General features: G+C 44.6%; 1 protein-coding gene and 1 long non-coding RNA gene across 3 annotated transcripts in view; one reads left to right on the forward strand and one right to left on the reverse strand.

Annotated features, from left to right (window-relative positions):
- The first annotated feature begins 485 nt into the window (after nucleotides 1–485).
- Nucleotides 486–4,000, forward strand: LOC128135498 (uncharacterized). Its single transcript, XR_008233097.1, has 3 exons — nucleotides 486–1,171; nucleotides 3,278–3,503; nucleotides 3,862–4,000. It is a non-coding gene; the product is annotated as an uncharacterized LOC128135498 (long non-coding RNA).
- A 10,551-nt stretch (nucleotides 4,001–14,551) lies between these two features.
- Nucleotides 14,552–18,973, reverse strand: part of FAM241A (family with sequence similarity 241 member A) — a 150,945-nt gene continuing 146,523 nt past the window's right edge. For both annotated transcript variants that reach the window (XM_052774500.1, XM_052774492.1), the window contains exon 2: nucleotides 14,552–18,355. In XM_052774500.1, coding sequence (XP_052630460.1) covers nucleotides 18,110–18,355 — 246 coding nt within the window. In that variant the 3' untranslated portion in view covers nucleotides 14,552–18,109. The remainder of the gene's footprint in view (nucleotides 18,356–18,973) is intronic.

Raw genomic sequence — 18,973 nt, forward strand, 5'->3', positions numbered from 1 at the left:
GGAGCTGGGGGAGCCGCGGGGCTCGGGGCGCGGCGGAATAAAGCCCGGAGGGCCGCAGCCCGGCGCCCGCCGTCCTCGCCCCAGCCGCCACGCGGGGCCCGGGTCCCCCCGGCCGGTTCCCAAGCACCGCCCGGAGCTCCCGGGGCCGTCCCCGACACCACACGCGGGGCTGGGGGGGTCGGGGCTCAGCCGGGTGTTTGTGGGACGCGAGACCCGGCTCCTGGGGGCGGTGTTGGGGCTCCGCAGCACGGACCCAGCCGGGCGTTTCCGAGGCTTGGAAGCGGAGCGCAAGTCCTGCGGTTTTGGGGCTGGGAAACGGGCTCCTGGGGCTGGGCTGGGGGGTTGGAGCACGGACCGAGTCCTGCATGTTCGGGCTCGGGAACGGAGACCGCCTCGGCTGTTTCTGGGGTCACACCCAGGGGCCAGGTTGGCCGCTGGTGCAGGGGGGAGGGAGGGCTCTGGGGGCTGGGCAGGGTGCCTGGACCCCCGCCGGAGGTTGGGGGTCCGGTCGCGTTGGTCCCCAAAGCTTGGGAGGCTGGCGTGCACCAGGCTGAACTCAATGACTGAGACAGTCTCTGGGGGAAAAGGCGCTTTTCACACCGTCTTCACGTGTCCAGCTCTTTATTCGAGGTGTGTACAACAGCCGGAATAGTCATTAACTCATTAGTCCATATTTAGACAATGTACAATTATGACTGTTCATATTCAGGTTGTGACAGTGATTGATTTATGACCCTGTCAAAAGCCAAGGTTGTTTGTACAAGCACAAGCTGTAATGAGCTCAAGCAGAAATGAACTGGAGCTGGAACCACAGACCAACTGGAGCTGAAATGAAGCCAGAGAAGATGAAACCCAAGTGGAACCTAAAACTTGCTGGAAGCAAGAACAAGCTGGAGGTGGACCTGAAACAAGCCAGGGGCAGAAACAAATGAGCTGGAGCCACAGATGAACTGGAGCCGCAAACAAACTGGAGCCGTCCATGAGCTGGACCTGAAATGAACTGGAGCTGAAATGAGCCAGAGCTGTCCATGAGCTGGAGCCACAAATGAACTGGAGCTGTCCACAAGCTGGGGCAGAAACAAACAAAACAGGGGCAGAAGCAACTGACCTGAAGCCACAACCAAGCTGGAGCTGCGAAGTCCCTGCAGTGTATCCGGGTGGGCAGAGCCGGGTGGGTGCAGGCAGGGCTGTCCCCAGCCATGTGCAGGGTAGGCGTCAGCACAGTCCTTGTTGCAGGCAGCCTGGCTTCTTCCTGGGGGCTCCACACCCCACATCAGGTCTCTCTGGTATGGGTGGCTTCTGGCATGGCTGGGGCTCCTCTGTCCATCCCTGCACAGGGAGAGATGTGGGATAGTCAGAGCTCCCTGCGGTGTGGCATGGCCCAAAACACCCCCAGAGCTGCTGCCCCTGCAACCCCTGCTGCCTGAGGGCACAGGCAGCTCTTCCCAGCCCCTAGCCAGTGGTTTTGGCAGCGTCTCTCTGGTGCTGCACACCCACAATGGGAGGGGAAGGAGAAACGGGGATGGGCCACCAGAAACATCCCATTTCTCCCTGGGGAGAGTGGGTGAGAGCCAGCATCTGGCTGAAAACCCACCTGCCCTGTGCAGCAGCAGCAGCACAGACCTATGACCAGCAGCCCTGGGGCTGGGGTTGGGGCTGGACCCTGACAGTGCTTGCTCCCACCTCCCTGACTAACCCCTTGCAGCTGTGGCCCTGCCAAACATGTGGCAGTGACCTGCCTGGCCTGGGCTCAGGGTGGGCTGCGGGGATGGGAGCTGCGGGGCTACCTGGAGTCCCCCCTGTGCTCACAAACAGCCTGTGGCCATGGGGGGGACCCACCTGGGTGGGTACAGGCCCTGGTCCTGAGCTTCCCCAGAGACATGCACCAGCACCCACAGCAACCTACCGGCGCTGCCCCTCTGGCACCGGGACCCCTCCTTTCCCTCAAGGGCCTGGCAGGGAGCCCTGCCAGGGGATGGCATCTGCCCTCCCCGTCCCTTGGCTGCCCTGCCGGCAGGATGAGGGGCAAAGTCAAAGTGCCCCAAGCACAAAATAGCTCCCTGACCTCCAGCCAGGTCTGGCTCCCTTGTGCCCGCTCGGTCCCAGCACCCCGCTTCCAGGGCCAGGGACGTGACCCATGACCCCTGCCTGCCCTTCCATCCCCAGGGACCCATCCCCTCCTGTGGCACCGGAGACCCCCAGGTCCCACTGGTACAGCTGGTCCTACCAAGCAGGTCTGCTCGACCGCTGCCTTGGGGGACTCCCCTCACTGGGCACGTCCTCCCCACTGGTGTCCCCCTTGGCACGTGCCGCGTTGGGGCCGTGCTCCTCGCCCAGGCGCCAGGATGAGCCTTCCCAGCCACGCGGCCTCGCCTGTGCCGCCAACACCTCCCGAGGGACCGGCAGCACCAGGACGGCCGTAGCTCCCCGTGCCCGGCCAGGCTGGCTTCACCGTGTCACCAATGGGGCTGCAGGCACTGGCGCGGATCCCTGGAGCGGCCTCTGCTCCCACTGCAGCACGTTTTGAGCGGAAAAAGGTGGTTTTCAGTAGAAGCAGGGCTTCGTGCAGGGCCCAGAGCTGCCCCAAGGCTCCACCGTGGCAGTGCCTGACGCTGCCGGCTCCGGCCCTCGGGCATCGCCTGCGAGGGTGATGCTGGGCAGGGCTGAAGGGCTGAACCCCGGTGGAAACCAGTTCCCCCCAGCAGCAGCTCCCACACACACCAGTTCGAGCTCTCCCCGGCTCCGGCAGAGCCATCCCCAGGCCGGAGGGGTTTGTCCTGCCGGCAGCTGCTCCGGAAAAGAGCTGGGGAGAAGCAAGCAGCCGGGAGGAGGGAGCCCAGGGGCAGGAGGGGTCACCGGCCGCCCTTGGGAGACCCCCAGCCCCACCAGGTTTCCATTTCCCCCAGGGGACATGTACCCTGGCACAAATATTTATTTTCTGTGCATCTGATTGATAATGTTTCATGTCCGTCTTTCTTACATAGACAGGACAGGAAAAAGACGGGAAGGAATGTTTTACTGACAGTCCAAAAATAGCCAAGAAGTTTATTATTAAACTGTTAATAAGAGCCACTGTTAGGTGAGGAGATCAGCTGGATGATTTACTGAGATGTGGTACTTCAGGGATGCCCATGTGCTGTTAGGAATCATTGCTGGGGTTTTTTTTTGGGGGGGGGGGGGGAAGGCAGGGAAGCGGGGCAGGGAGAACCTTGTGCGTATTGTGTCAGACTGATGTGGTCATGCCACTCTGCTTTTTCTTTTGATCCATCACCTGCAGGTTGGATCAGAATTACAAAGACTGGTGGTCTGAGATGCTGATGCTTGACCTGCTAGTCACTGCCATAAGTGCTCTATTACTGAAAGGCTGTGGCTTTAAACGATAGGTTACCTCCCTCCCAGAAGCACCGATTACCAGGGGACACATCACTGGGCAACAGAGGCCTTCCTCGAAGCATGTATTATTTGGAAAAAATCCATCACAGCATCTGGATTCCCCTGAAAAGGTAATGCAGCACAGCTCGCAGTGCTGCAGCCACAGTTGTGATGACTTTTTAAGAACACACTAAGCTGTGACAAATGAACCCCTGCTGTATTTCATCAGGTAGTAAAGATTACCTGTTTCTTCAGTCTACTGTGGCAGACTTCTTTTTACTTCCTAGCATGCTGTCCAGCACCATTTCTTCATTTATTTCAGTCAAATCCCACTGGCTGATATTTTGAGGGTTCATAGCCTTACCTAATAGCAGATCTTGAAAGTCAAGGTTGTTTTTTGAGCAAGAACTATATCTTTGAATGAGGCTCCTGTGCGCAAGATAATGATTTTTCTATTGGTGCACTAAAACTCTTGAATCTCATTTCTAGGTATTCCCATTGGAAGATCTGAAACAGCCAACTGCACAGGATGTAACCACTGTTGGATGATAGCGTTATCCTTTCTGCAGAGCTCCCCATGTCCTGCCAACAGCTGCCCAGGCAGACAGAGTTCAGGCTGCGCCTGCCCAGCAGGGCCGGTGTTTTCTAATGACGTAGTTGAGGAACATTCAGGCCAGTAGAAACATTTATTCTTCTTACTGGAACTGAGACCAGTAATTTGTTACTGAGCTGAATTCAGACTGGTTACCTACATTTTCACAGATCTTGAAATGAGCTCCTGAAGCATGGGCCTCCAGCAAAAGTATGAGTGGGAAACATGGTGAAGTACTAGACTGGGACTCTGGAGGGCAATGCTCAGTTCCCAGCTCTCCCGTAGATTCCTCTGATCTCAGACAAGTCTCTCAGCTCCAACTATGACCACTCCATACCTCCCCAAGAAACATACTGTTTTCAATCCTCTGCCTTTTTTCATTTCCTTAGATATAAGCCTTTAGAAACAGCTACAGCTTCTTACAACAGGATTTTACAGCATCAGAGGCATAGAGGTTTGCAGGTACTGATGGAAAGTAAATAATAACATATGCTGCCTTCATGTACAGCCTTTGTGGTAGTGGACTCTGCCACAAGGGGGATCACTGATCACCCTGCAATAACATTGCGTATGTTGACATAGTATCACATGTCTAATAAGTTATTTGGAAGTGAATTTCTTAAATGACATCTTTTCAGTGTGTTCTCTTCAGCTGCAAAAAACCTCACATACGTGTTTTTAAAGAGGGCATGCATAGATGTTTTAACCACACCTACCAACAAGCTTGGACTACAGGTCTGCATTGCTGTTGTATGTTTTCCAGAGAACTCTGTGCTCTGAAGAGCACATCACAGAGATGGAGAACTTTTATATGCATGTTGAAGCAGCATAAACTTGCTGGTCTCAGAATGTCATCCTACTTAGCTTTGATATTCCCTTAAGTGACCTATTTTATATATGTCCCTCTTCCTTCCACCTTTACAAAAGGGGAGATGAAGTCAAGTCTTCTTCAACAGAAGTAAGGAGGAATTAATCAAAGTTATATGATATACTTACCCAAAGTTCTAGTCTTTGGGCTACCCCTCCTTTAAAGCTGAATTCAGACTCCCATGTTTTCCTAAGCCTGTATTTTTTGGCTCACTGAATGAAGTACAGTAAATAATGGCACCTGTAACAGTTGCTTTGTGGCCTGTGGATTTACTGAGTAGGAACTGGGTTTGAGTCATTTAGTCCAACTGCAGAAGCCCTACAATAAGCCCTGAGGTGATAGCAGTTGTGGTTTTCCTGGTGACTTGGATTAGATCTGAACTGTTAGCTAGAGCTGAAAAGGTTTCCCTTGTGCCATGGCTCTCACGAAAGGCTGTTTCTGCCCAGGCATCTGTGTGCTGCTGAACTGCATGTGGAAGGGGAGGTATGTGCTGTAACTGTTGAGCAACTTTTGTTAAACTGAAAAGGGAAGTGTTGCTCACATCATTGGCCACGAGATTATCAGCTTTTATGGTCACAAGTAATTTAATGTCCAACCCAGGATGCTGGGGGCACATTGCTACAACATAGAGTTTATTGAGCAAACCAAAAGCAAGCAAGCAAGCAGAATTTGGCAGTAACTTAAGAGCCTAATCATTTAACTCCTTTCTTTCTTCCACTGCAGTGATGCTAACACAGATCGTATCAGCATGGTTGTTCAATAGGAAGTAATATCACTCCTGCCTCCAAGCTGGAGAAATCAGATATTTGGAAGCAGAACAGTATTAAGCAAATTATAAACTGTGTTATCTCAGAAATGAATCAGTTAGTTAAACCAGCCAAAATCAGAGCAAAGATATGGTTAGATAATCTCTGTGTGATACACAGTAGTGCAACATGTTGACAACAACTAGGACAGGGGAAATGAGCAAAAAGGCAATCTCTCCAGACTACTTAACATGCCCACGCTGCACTGACATCTCTGGAAAAGCACAAGCAAAACTCAGCTTAGCTTTTAGTTGTAGCTGTACCAGAGAACTGGAAAAAATCTGCCAGAGTCCTGTCTTCCCCTCTTGCATGCAACCATCCCATAGCAGCTCTTAGGGAAACAATCAAGCTTTATGCTAAAAGCTGTTTCCAGTTCTTGCTGTCACTGATGCTACTGCTTCAGAATCTTACTCAAATGAGGGTTTGAAATTTTTCCGAATATCTGGACTAAAGTTACTAACAGTTTTTACCTAATTACCCTTCAGCAAACATCACCCTTTTGCTTAGTTTCCCCCACTATGTTTTGCCCTATGACTTCATTTTACCTTTACAAACAAGCCAGCTTCCATAAGATTTTCATTTTCAGGAAATCTCCTCTTCTGTACCAGACTAAGTTTGTTATTTTTTTTATATGTATATAAAAAAATTTAACAAAATTCAGTGCAATGCTATGACTTGTTACACATCTATAGTAAAAATATATTTTCCAGAACATGCTAGGATTATATTTTCTGACAGCCACATCTTATTCTTAGTTCCTGTTTATCCTGTGTTCAGCTAAAGCTCCAGTGTCCTGGTTTCAGCTGGGATCGAGTTAACTGTCTTCCTAGTAGCTGGTACAGTGCTATGTTTTGAGTTCAGAGCAAAGAATGTTGATAACGCTGATGTTTTCAGTTGTTGCTCAGTAGTGTTTAGACTAATGTCAAGGATTTTTCAGCTCCTCATGCCCAGCCAGCGAGAAAGCTGGAGGGGCACAAGAAGTTGGCACAGGACACAGCCAGGGCACCTGACCCAAACTGGCCAACGGGGTATTCCATACCATGTGACGTCCCATCCAGTATAGGAACGGGGAAGTGGGGGCAGGGATTCGCTGCTCGGGGACTGGCTGGGTGTCGGTCGGCGGGTGGTGAGCAATTGCACTGTGCATCATTTGTACATTCCAATCCTTTCATTATTGCTGTTGTCATTTTATTAGTGTTATCATTATCATTATTAGTTTCTTCTTTTCTGTTCTATTAAACCGTTCTTATCTCAACCCACGGGTTTTGCTTCTTTTCCCGATTTTCTCCCCCATCCCACTGGGTGGGGGGGGAGTGAGTGAGCGGCTGCGTGGTGTTTAGTTGCTGGCTGGGGTTAAACCACGACATCCAGCTATCCTCCTTTGTCACTTTCAACAGATAAGCTCTTAGAGTGCCTTATGAATTCAAAACTATGTGATCTTGCACAGCATACTATGAAATTTACCGCCCCCCCCCCTTTTTTTTAACTCCAGGCCTTAACTCCGAGGCATTCTTGCATAATCCTTCCTGTTGCTTCTGTAGGTTTATTACATGCCTAATTCTCCTGCTACCATCACTACTGCAAATATGAGCATGATAGGGGTACAGACCCCACTGTGAAGAATTCTCCTATAAAATTTCTTCCAGTCTGACAGCTTTTTCTTCATTTCCCTTGTCTCAGTTTGAGTTATTTTATACTTTTCTTCCCACATAGTGTAACTACTTTACTGATTTACAGGTAGGCTAGATCTGCCACATTTCTCCTGGCTATGAAATCAGTTATCAAAAATATACGGCTCTAAGAAATAAATTCACATTATATTTTATCTAGTTTTGTGAATAAGGTAAGTAAGTTTTCTATTATGGAAATAACACATAGAGCACACATGTGGGAAGTCTCAAGTAAGCAATTTTAGAAAAGCACAGCAGTTTCCTAATAACTCTAAGGAGTGTGGGCTTCAGGCAATCGGTTCAACAATTTCACTGTTCAAAAGGCAAACTAGGAAACACAAGCAAAAGATACAAAAGTGCTAAACTTCCTGGAAAAGCCAAATACAGGAAAAGGCTTAAAGCTATTTTTATTTTGTTTCTTAAAGAAGGAGACTTGTATATGAAAGTGTCAAAGCCCCATTATGATCGCACCAGGCTCAAAAAAGCTGAGCTTGCTGAAGATAAGCTCAAAAGTGAGCCATGAGGCACATACATAATTGAAATTCCTTTTTTGACACTCTGCATCCAGCACAAATTAATGCTACTGCAGAGCTTGGTTCCTGCTTTGCACTTACCACAAACAAGCAGGGACCCCCTCTGAAGAACAGAAATGGCTCTTCTGAGACCAAGCAGGAACATGTTTTAGCATGTTAAGAGTCCAAAAGTATTCAAAAAATGCTCTGGAGTAGTTAAGTTTTGGAGAAAACAGTGACTGAGCTGATGCAGAGAGGCACTACAGAAGACTTTTCTCAGAACCAGGACAAATTTGCAGTTTGGCTTGCACACGTCCAACCTGTACATTGCTGAGAAGAGCTGGAGATCTTTTGAGAGACCAAACACACCACAGCCTACATACACAAACCAAATAAAAGCTCAATGTAATTACACACCCAATAGCTCTTCAGGCCACCCAGAACTCAGCATCAGTCCAGTCCTATTTTAAGTCATCTACAGCTGATTTTGTTCTAAACTGACAAATAACATGCTTGTATGAGTTGTACCTATTGGGTTTCTGATGTTGCTGCCTTTCATTGCTGAACACCCCTCTTTGTGATTCTTAAAGTCATTTGATGATTCGTTCCCATCCTCATGTGAGCTTTTGTTTTGTATCTGCAGGACACTTTTCAAGAACAGTTCTATGTGACTATGATAAAGAGAGAAGTGCACAACCCTGTACTTGCAGCTGGGCTGGGGACCAGAATGGGAGCCAGGGAAATGCCAGGCACAGCTCAAGGAAGGAGGCAGCCCCTTCCCTGATGCATGAGATGAAGGACCTATGTTTCAAGAAATAAGATCCTACATAAATTAAGATACTGCCTGCAGTATCTTTTTAAAAATCCTTTGTGAAGACATTTCAGACTGGATTTTGTAGTGCCAACCTAAATAATACAGTGATTTCCATTCACGTGTATATTACTACTAGCAGAATATGAAGCGGACACTCCTAAAAGAAACAAATCCAAGGTTTAGTAAGTTTTTTGCTTGTGACAGCTCAATGGCCAGATGGAAAGGTAGCAGATATTACGCATCTGTGAACTGCAACGCTAGAATGGTTTTGCAAATTTTTGCTGTTAATAAAATCATTGAAGCAGGAAGAGATGACCAAGGATGATCATCCCAATGTATGGCACTATTAACTGTTAAATTTTTCAGTGGAGTGCTTTTACAGTAATAAAGGCGTGGACTTTTGTGCCTGTGTACATATTCAATACAGTAAGCTCCATTTCTCCTCCAGAAGATAAAATGCTTTTCAGAATTCAGCAATGAACAATGTTGATTCAGAAACACACAGGAGACACCCACGCGCATTCAGCTGCTGAACCAGCCACCGCTAGGAAACAGGCCATAGCACAGCTCTTCAGGCAGCTGTAAGACATCTGGAAACCCCAGGATGTCCCAGGAGGCAGAATGAGAAGTGTTATTTAAAGACTCACTGTATTTTCATTTTACAAATGAATAGTTCAAATGCTGCTACTTTATTTGAGAAAGAAACTATTCTATGTATTCCTTATAAAAAGCCCCAAAGGAGAAAGGCAGAAGCCTACGCTTAGTTTGGTTTTAAAGTTCAGAGTCTGTTCTATTTCAGTCCATACAACTATGCACTTGGCAAAGGATTCCTCTTAAACCATCAAGCAGAAATCTAGGTAAAGGCTTTACAATCCCATAGAGTGCCAAAATTATCCTTGCCCAGACACTGGCACAGAGACAGAGGAGAGGCAGCACACGACTTCCCCTGTTTAAGGTCACTGGAGATGCGGGTGACTTCTGTCACAAAACACATTAGCCTTTGAAACAGCACTCTCATGAAACAGTCCCAATGGGCTTTTTCCTAGAGTGCAGAGAACCCAGGATGGAGGTTTGCTTTTCAAGCCCACCATGGCATAAGCCTCGCTGGAAACACACCTTGGATCCCAGGCTGACACAGGTGACACACAAGGACATTTTTCTAGGCAGGACTAGAAAGGGCAGGACTGCTGTCCTCTATCCCCTGTCAACAGCAGCATCTAACAAGCTTTCATCAGGAGTGACAATGATGTGATTGAATAAAAACATAGCGCAAAAATGTCAAGACGGAAAATGTCATAGCTCAACGCTACTCAGGAGATAAAAATTAACTCTAATGTTCATTGAACACAAACATGAAAAAAAACCGACCAGGCATGTAGCAAATAAATCATTAACAGTGCTGAAAGTGGAGGGAATGAAAGATTTCACTACTTCAGTGTTTTATGGGAAACTCCAAAAACCCTTTTTGCTTCTTATCAGATCCCATGACAGTTAAACATCTCAATTCTGGCACACTTCTTCATGACTTTGTGTTACAGAGAAGGTTATCGCAGGCTGAAAACCCCCTTTGAATTTTCACAGTGATTTTGCAGCAAGGGGGTTTTGGACAGATTCTTGAGAATAAAAGGACAAGACCAGTTAGAGTGGGACCAAGAGCTATGCTGGGGTTTGGAATAAGCTCCTTCCATTACGATTTGAATTTAACCCTGGGGACTTTGTGCAAAAGCAGTACAATTGGGCACACAGGACAAATTCTTCCTTTAGGGACTCCTACAGTGGGGGTTGTTTAGAACGCAGCAGCAGACCCAAATAAGCTCAGTCAGAAACCTGCTTTTAAATGTTACTCATCGATGCAAGTAAAAAGAAACAGCATATATAATTATACTGAAGCAGAGCTGATTCCAAGTTAAATGGTTTCCGATTTTCCCCAGGAGATGTCTGAAGCACTTAGGAAGGAAAAAGCAGCCTGCACTACCACTACACTGGAAGCAAGTGCCTTCTACCTGGCAATAGCCACACTTTTTTCCTCTACTGTCTGTATTACAGAGGGCTTTGGAGGGGAAAAAATAAAGGTAGCAGTCAGGAAAAGCAGTCAGAAAAGATGTGAGAAGGGTAGTGTCAAAAAGGATCTGTGCTACCAGTCTCAAAATTTCAGTGGAGGATTTAAAAATGCATTGGATTTTTTTTTAGTAACAAAGGAAGAACAGAGCATTTATGGCAGAGTTGCTCACGAAGACCTGAATTCTTTTTATGGAGTCTTTAGCTTATTTTCTAGAGTCCCTTGCAAAACACTGTCGTTACAACACATTGCTTAGTCTCCTGGGAAACTGCAGCATAGCCACCACTGCACAAGTAAATTCTATTAATCATCTCAAGCCTTAACTAGACTTTAAAACCTACTTGCTTCTTTGCACAGAAATCCCCCCAGCTGGTAAAGCCCAGCTGACAAGACAGGCAGGTCTCAACTATGCTGAAACCCACGCCGAGTGCAGGGTCAAGACGCTAAATTGTCCAACAGTCCCATCTCCACTGAGGTATATGCATAGCAAGGAACAGACTCTCCCCAAAACATGTTAAAAAGCCAAAAAAGCTAGGCTAATGCGTTAGCACGAGAAAAAATGGAGGCTGTGAAGGAAAGCTAAAAAAATACAGCAATTTGTATGTACCTGTTGAAGACCCTGGGATAAGAATTTGTTAACTAAGAGCCGGGTTAACTCCATTGCTAACAGAGCTCAGCCAAATACCTTCTTATCTCTCTAATCACAGATGGAATGAAGAAACTAGGAATCAAAATGAAAAAATTTTTTATTCAAACACTTGCATGCCTTTGGTTCTCTTATCTACTAAGCATCAAAAATGGGCAATAGACTCAAGACTTAAATTTTTTTTCCTCTGCAACAGGAAGATTCACAGACTTACTGAAGTCAGCTTAAAGGCATAGAAATGTTTGTTCTCTCAGGAAAACTGCATCATCATGCTCTTACTAATCTTATTAGGGTGAGGACATGACTGCAGTATGCCTATGTTTCCACTCTTAACAAGAAGTGAAGGACGGTTCTGTGGGTGCCCAGTGGAGATGATAGGCAGAGTCTGTTCAGTAGCAGAAAAGTCCCAAGCTCAGAAGACTCAAATACCTGAGGAAATGAGGTACTTGGCTAATGTCAGCTCTCGCTAAGCACCTAACAAGATGCATGACTACAGAAAGTGACAGCAAAGGAAATGCTGGAGACCTGCTTTAAGGCTTTGTGACACCAGCCAGGCAGCACTAAAGACACGCCAGTCTCTCCCTGTGACCTGCCATCCTGTATGCGCAGGCTATCTATCTTCAGCCCTGCTGGTAACAGCTATTGACAGAGGAGCAGCTTTCAAGAATTTTGAACTAACAGCTTTTAGAAAGAACATCAGTGAAAGAATGACTTAAAAGTCAGGTAAAATGTTCAAGATAAGGAATTAACAAGCCAAAGCACTAAAGAGCTCAAATCTCATTCAAGTCAAGAAGAGACTTCTCAATGTCCGATACTTACAGAACAGGATTTTGGTTGCCAAAGGATTTTCCTTACCTAACAATTCATCTCTTTGCTACAGACCTCTTGTACCTGGGAAGTATGTTCCAGCTAGCTTGAGGAAGATCACTACATTAGAAAACAGATAATTAATTCATTTGTGAATTAGGACAGAAAAATGGTCACTTTCCACCACCCATTCTGGACAGCATGCAAACCCACGTCTCTTGTACCTTCGTCACCCACACATCAGTTAGCAGCTTCTTCCTCTACAAGGAAGCCCTCAACAGTTTGCCAGTGACTAATTTGGCTCCCTTCTCACACATATTAATTAAACCCTCATCCAAATGAGGACTAGAGGATGAACCCTTTTCCCTTGTAAGGCTTTAAAATGCAATTAACAGTAAATGGTACGTCTAAAATATGCCTAAGCAGACACAGACAGGTTCCAGAAGCAGAAACATTTGCTGCAAGCAGTGTTCATTCTGAACACAAGGTGATGTGCCAGGCCAAGCCAAGAAACAATTGGGCTTAATTAACTTACATTTAATGAACATAAAACCTAGACACCATACTCCATAACAGCTCTGTCTCAAACACTGTCCGATCAAATCCCTTGGACTGTGGTGTAACACTCCTTCCCCTTCCATGCCACTTGGACTCCTGCTATTTCAGTGATGCCTGGGGCTGGGCAAGATGTTTTCCCCGGCACTCTGGTAGCCTGCTGTACCTTGGGAAGGAGCTGGTTCACCTGAGGCTGCACCAAGAGCAGCTCCTCTCATCAGAAGGGCTTTATCCTGTCAAACCCCTCCTGCCACTTGGGGGTAGGGGGGGACTTGTTTTTAATAAATTCTTCGGGGAAAAAGCATATATTATCTCTGCTGCTTCACTTCCATGTTAATTGGGAAAAATATACAGGCTGGGGCTGATATACAGACTTCTGACAACTGCATACAAGACAAGAACATTATCTGGGTAATACAAGACTAAAATTTGAAAAGACCACAAGCTTGCGCACAAGTTAAAAACACTATTGTAACTCCAATTCCCCTTTCCCATTCTCATCTCCTTTTGGTTCCTCTGCATAAGACAGCTGATGAAAGCTCAGTTTCTTCAGAGTGAGTGCAAAAGGAATATTGATTTTATATGCATTTGGAGACATTCTTGGAAGAAGCTGAGGTATTCACAAGAGTTAAGGGAAGTTAGCAGTCTACCTGCCTGTGTAAGCTTGAAACAAGCCTAAGCCACATGCTGCTTGACCATCTATTCTCAAAATCCTGGTGCCAATCTACCAACAGTTCTTTACCCTACACCCTAAAAAAGAAGTGACTACCCAGCATATACGTATTTTTTAAAATCCTCTAGTTTCCTCCCCTCTGGTGTTAAGCAGGCACACAGTAAAACAAAATATCCAACTAAAAATAGATTTTTCTGCCTAGGTAGCTTTTAAGAAGACTAAATGATGAAAAAGCCTGAACCCTTGGCACAGAGAGAGACTGTTCTAAGAGAACAGCCCTAGAGAAGGGAATGCTACAGAGTGAAAGGAGGAAAGTAAAAAGGGGATAGATAAAGCTGTCATTTCTGGGAGAGGGGAGGGGCTAAGAAAGAAACTTCCAAAACACAGAGTAAAGCCCAGGATGGAAAGAATCAAAGAGTCAAAGCCAGGTTGTTCTTGAATTTGCATGCACCCTATAAAAGGCCTGACCAAGATACTTTATCAGAAATAGAACCTGAAGGCTTGAATTTATTCAAGCAGTGAGCCTTACTTATTTGTGCACAACCACCAGTATGAGTTTGAAGGACCAAAATTCAACTTTGCTACTTTTAGGAAACCTATACTGCTTAACTCACTGTGCAGCCTGAGCAACACAGATACATTTAAGTGTCTGTTGGATCTGGCAGAATGACCACTCTTCTGACCTGAAGGAAAAAAAAAAAAAAAAAAAAAAAGAATGAACAGTTTGAAGAGGATTTCTTTAGAAACCATATGCTGTTCTATGCATATTTAAAACAAACACAAATGAAAACACCCAAACCTTTCTGTGGCACAGCAATTGTCACTTTAAAGGATTTTTCACACCTCTGACCACATCTGATTCGTTCAGAGGCTGCTCTGGATACAAAATAGATATGCTGTGAAATTCAAGCTACTTTACACCATAAAGTTGCCATTATTTGTTAACATCTATCTTTACTACTTTTTTTTTTTTTAATTCAGCCTAACTTGCTGCATACTCAACCACAGAGACCTGACACAGTTTATTCAGCTCTTCTACTGCAGTTATTTCTCCACTAGCTGCAAGTTAACTGATTTCAGTGGATATCTGAACACTGCCTCGTTTCATCTGGGCCTACCATGAAATTTTAAAAGGAGTCAAGTAACCTTGAACAAAGCACCACAAAGAATTCACAGGTCCCATTGATGGCAATACTTTTTATTAGAAAGAATAACAAAGTGCTTTCCATAGGATTCATTTAATACAGAGTTTTTAAGAAATATGATTTTTCCTTTTTATATGGACAGTTTCGATGTGATTTTTCAGTGCAAACAGGGTTCTCCAAGATTCTCCTACACGTAGAGTTTCTTCTCTGTACACAGTCGTTCAAGCATTTATGCATTTGGCAGGTGTGAAATAGTACTGAAGAGTCCATCCTTTAAAAAACAGCTGTTACGTAAAAAGCTTTCAATATTTTAACACTGACCAACAGGAATTACATCATTTGTTGTTTAACACAGATTTAAGGGACATAATTCCTTCATACAGTCCTACACGCAGATGCATAAAGGTGCTTTCAGTTCTATCAACAATAATAATCACATACACCAATATAAATAACATTATCAATTTTTACTATATAGACAACAGTGAAATTGTCTTTTTTTATATTAACCACCTGCTTTTTAGCTAGGGACATCCTCTGTTTGGTGCTTCCTCTGCCTTGGAACTATGTCTGGATGGAAGGAAGAACATAATGCAGGACTGTTCACCCATTCCCCTCTCACTTTTGGCACACTTTTACAATCAGATTTCTTTTGACACACATATGCATCATTTCACTGCATTCCATTTTCCAACTCTTTCTGTCTGATTCTGTCCTAGTCCCCTTTTTTCCTTGACTGGTCTTTCCTTTCCTACAAATGACAGGAAAGTCATAGCAATAGCACAAAATTAGGACAGATGATTCAGTGCAAATTCTTGTATACAATGGAATGTATGAAACCAAACAGGTGAGGGGTATCTTCCATGCAATACGTTATTTTTCTTTTTTCATTTTCAGTCAACCTAACTCCATTAGGAGGGCTATTTTTTCAGGTTTTTAAAAATGAAAAGCTTCTGTGAAGGACAAGATGTATTAAGTTACCCTTAAGAGAAACCATATAAATCATTCACTGTACACACTCCAAAAGCTACCTGTATACAAACATGGAACATTGAAAGACCTGAAATGACTTCATGAGTGAAACGGTCATAGTTATGCACATACTAAAAGGTAACATGCATATAAACAATGTCCTCACTGAACTTGTCAGTCACACCCTTGCTGCATTGTTCCCTGTTCCTTACGTACAGAACAAAATCACCACTTCAAGGAAATACTACATGCCATCTCACAGCACAGTGTCTTTACACAAGAGTATTACTGCCACAAGGATATCACAGAGACACTTCTTCCTACAGGACAAAAGGAAATGGATGAGATCCTCTGAACAGTGACTTGACTGTGGGAAGAAAGGAAGGATTTTTTTTTTTTTTTAAATGACAAGATGCTTTCGTAGTTCAGCCCTTATACAAGAGAAGAATACACATAAACCCACCATTATATCTATACAAATATGCAAAGGTGTAAACAGATGTTCTGCTTTCTGAGTTTCTTGAAACAAAACCAAAGTTTACCCCTAGGCACTTGTGAGTACATAGCTCCTGCCTCTGAGTTCAGCCTGTACTTGCTGTTTGCTTTGGGGCTTCCAGCTGTGAATAAGAAACCCCTGTATCCAGGATCACCTTCTGTTGTCAAACATTTCCCTGTCACCAGCGTAACTATTTAACGAGGTGCCACTCAACGCTGGCTGCCATCTAAACACACAGCTGGGCCTCAGTCCCACTCCCCTGCAGTCCTGCTGGTCCGGCAGAGCATCTGGGATCCACAGCCAAGGTCATCTGAAGGTCTGGAGAGGAGACCTGGCTCCTCAGAAGGTAACTACGCATCCATTAGAAAAGCACAGAGACATGTCTACAGATGATGTTTAGGCACATAGAGGCTTTAGAGGAGCTGGGCCTTCACGTTCACTGCCCTAAATAACAATTATTTCACTAACAGGAAAATCTGTAAGGACTGGGGCCAAGGGTCCTGGAAATAGAGCCCAGCAACCAACATGATCCATGTAGGCATAAAATCAGCCTTCAGAATCCAGTTGCAGGACTGGGAACATAAAGAAGCTCCCCTTAACTTCAAAAGTCTCTGGATAAGACAACATTTTCAACTAATCTATTGTTGATCTCTGCTAGTATAAAAATGTTTAGGAAAAAAGTCACTGCAAAAGGTTAAGTAGTTTTCTGTAAATTTCACATCTTCTATTACATTTCTTTAAGTAAATGTATAATCGCACTCCATCATAGATGAAGTCAATTTTGCAATTAAGTTTCTTACTAAAAGTACTAAAATATTAAATTGGTAGCCTATTTCGTAAAGATTCTGTCTCATTTTACTGTTTTGCTTTAAACAAGCAGGTTCAACTTGGAAATATTCAATATACCCCTGGTGTGGCTCCTGGGGAGCCAGAGTGAATTTTGCACCTACTCTTGAATGTATATATCCTATCCTCTGATTTGTGTTGCCCATGATATGCACCTATAGATATGCATTTTTGTTGCCGCACGTGGAAATCAATCAGTTAAGACTACTAAATAAAATGACCACCTGATTTCAACTAAATTCTTGCCTTGCATGAGGAAACAGGTCTGATTTGCTTATGTACGCAAAGCTTCTAGCTTGTATTGGGTCCACACTGCAGCAAATTAGGGAAGCGTTAAAAGATCTGGTCTGATACATATCTGGTTGTTCAGACACTTCACACACGACCCAGAGGAAGCAGACAATATTCTAGCATTGCCGTCTGGAATGGCAACTCTCCAACACTGCAGCTGTAACTACCTACAAAGTCCATGAATTATCCAAATATTTATCCCAGTATTTATCTTCAGAACAAGGGCTGGGGGAAAGAGCAAATATAAAACAAAAGAAAGAAAAACAGCAGCAGCAGCCGAGTATGTTTCCAAAAACAAGGCAGAGCTACATTAGACCATTTGGCCAATATAGGACTGTGATTCCTCCTAAACAACAGCTGAAGCCTTGTGTGAAGTCACTAGTATTAGTATAAAAGCATTTTGCTGGCATAGCTTGTTTCCTGGGGGAAAGCTTGCTATAAACTAAACTAACCAAAGATGCTTTTGTGTCAGGAAGTTGTATTCACCTTATGAATGTTTGCCATTGTAGGTTTGTTAGCAAACCTCCCTTGTGCAGATTTAGCTTTTCAGCAAAAACCTAGCAAATTATGCAGATTCAGGGAACAAACAGTACATAAGCCCCCCCCAACAGTGAAACAGGACACTCACATCAAGTGTTCTCTTATAACCAGACAAGAAATTTTCACTATACAAAGCAAGAACATTGCGGGAGGGGAACAAAAAGCCAATCCTTGGACTAAGGCCCCAAGAGTGCTGAAAACAGTACATTGGACATCATTATATTTCAAACATCTCCTTTTTTGCCCTTCAAAGATGTAGTAGGGCACTGCTGACTTTGCTTAATATGCATAATTTTAGCACCCCTCACCCCACATGTTGGAAGTTCAGTGAAATGCAATTCAAAGCATTGCAACTTTTGATATGCCACCCATTTACCTAAACACATAAATCCACTGACATAGTGACAGTGTTGAAATACATAATTTGAACAGCGTCTATAAAATTTTACTGTTGTACATAAATAATGACAAGGCACAGAACAGCAACCAGTCCAAGAGCTTGTAGGCCAAGAAACCAGAGCATCAGCCAGAAGAATATAATTATTACAGGTTCTACTATTCGTTCTCCAAAGTACATCCTTGTGAAGCCTATTCTGATAAGGCTTTTGTTCAGTTCACCAAATAGAGTCCCCATCTTTTTATAGTCATCTATTACAGGTTCTGTGGTGTGGTTTCTTGGTTCTTGCTGGACCTGCGGACAGAAGACAAAATTAGGAAATATGTTGTACAATCAATTCTTATTACTGTGATTCTGAACGAGTCTCAGCTGTTTCTACTCAAATGTGTAAAAGTAAGATATACATGGTATAAAGCTACTCCTTAAATCAATAAATTGAAAGTGTTATGTAGCTTGTGACTTCAGTACAACGTTAAGGATGACACTCACTTGTCCAGACTTGGGGCATCTGAAGTGATATTACAAACATATGACAGCCTGTCTCCCCTCCAAATGCCACTCTAGAGGGGTAAAGCTCTCCTGTAGGTCATACATCTTACCTGTCTGTGCAACGTGGATGTCAGGGCAACCAAAACGGAATTAGATGCTTGTAATTTCAGGAAGGGGATTTGACTGAAGTAGATTTGTTGTAAATTATTTCCAGAGTATCTTCAGAACCACAAGAACAATACAAAACTATTAAGCATGAACTATTTCACACCAAAGCAAAGGGAACTGAAGGGCTGCTATCACCACTGAAAGAAGGGCACTGGATTCTACTGGGAAGAAGGCAAACATCCATCCCCACATTGGCATAGAAAGCTGTGAAAGTCAGGCAATGGCAGACAGACCCAAGGACTGCACAGATGCAAA

Source organism: Harpia harpyja, chromosome 2 (genome assembly GCF_026419915.1).
Source record: "Harpia harpyja isolate bHarHar1 chromosome 2, bHarHar1 primary haplotype, whole genome shotgun sequence".
Lineage (NCBI taxonomy): Eukaryota > Metazoa > Chordata > Aves > Accipitriformes > Accipitridae > Harpia > Harpia harpyja.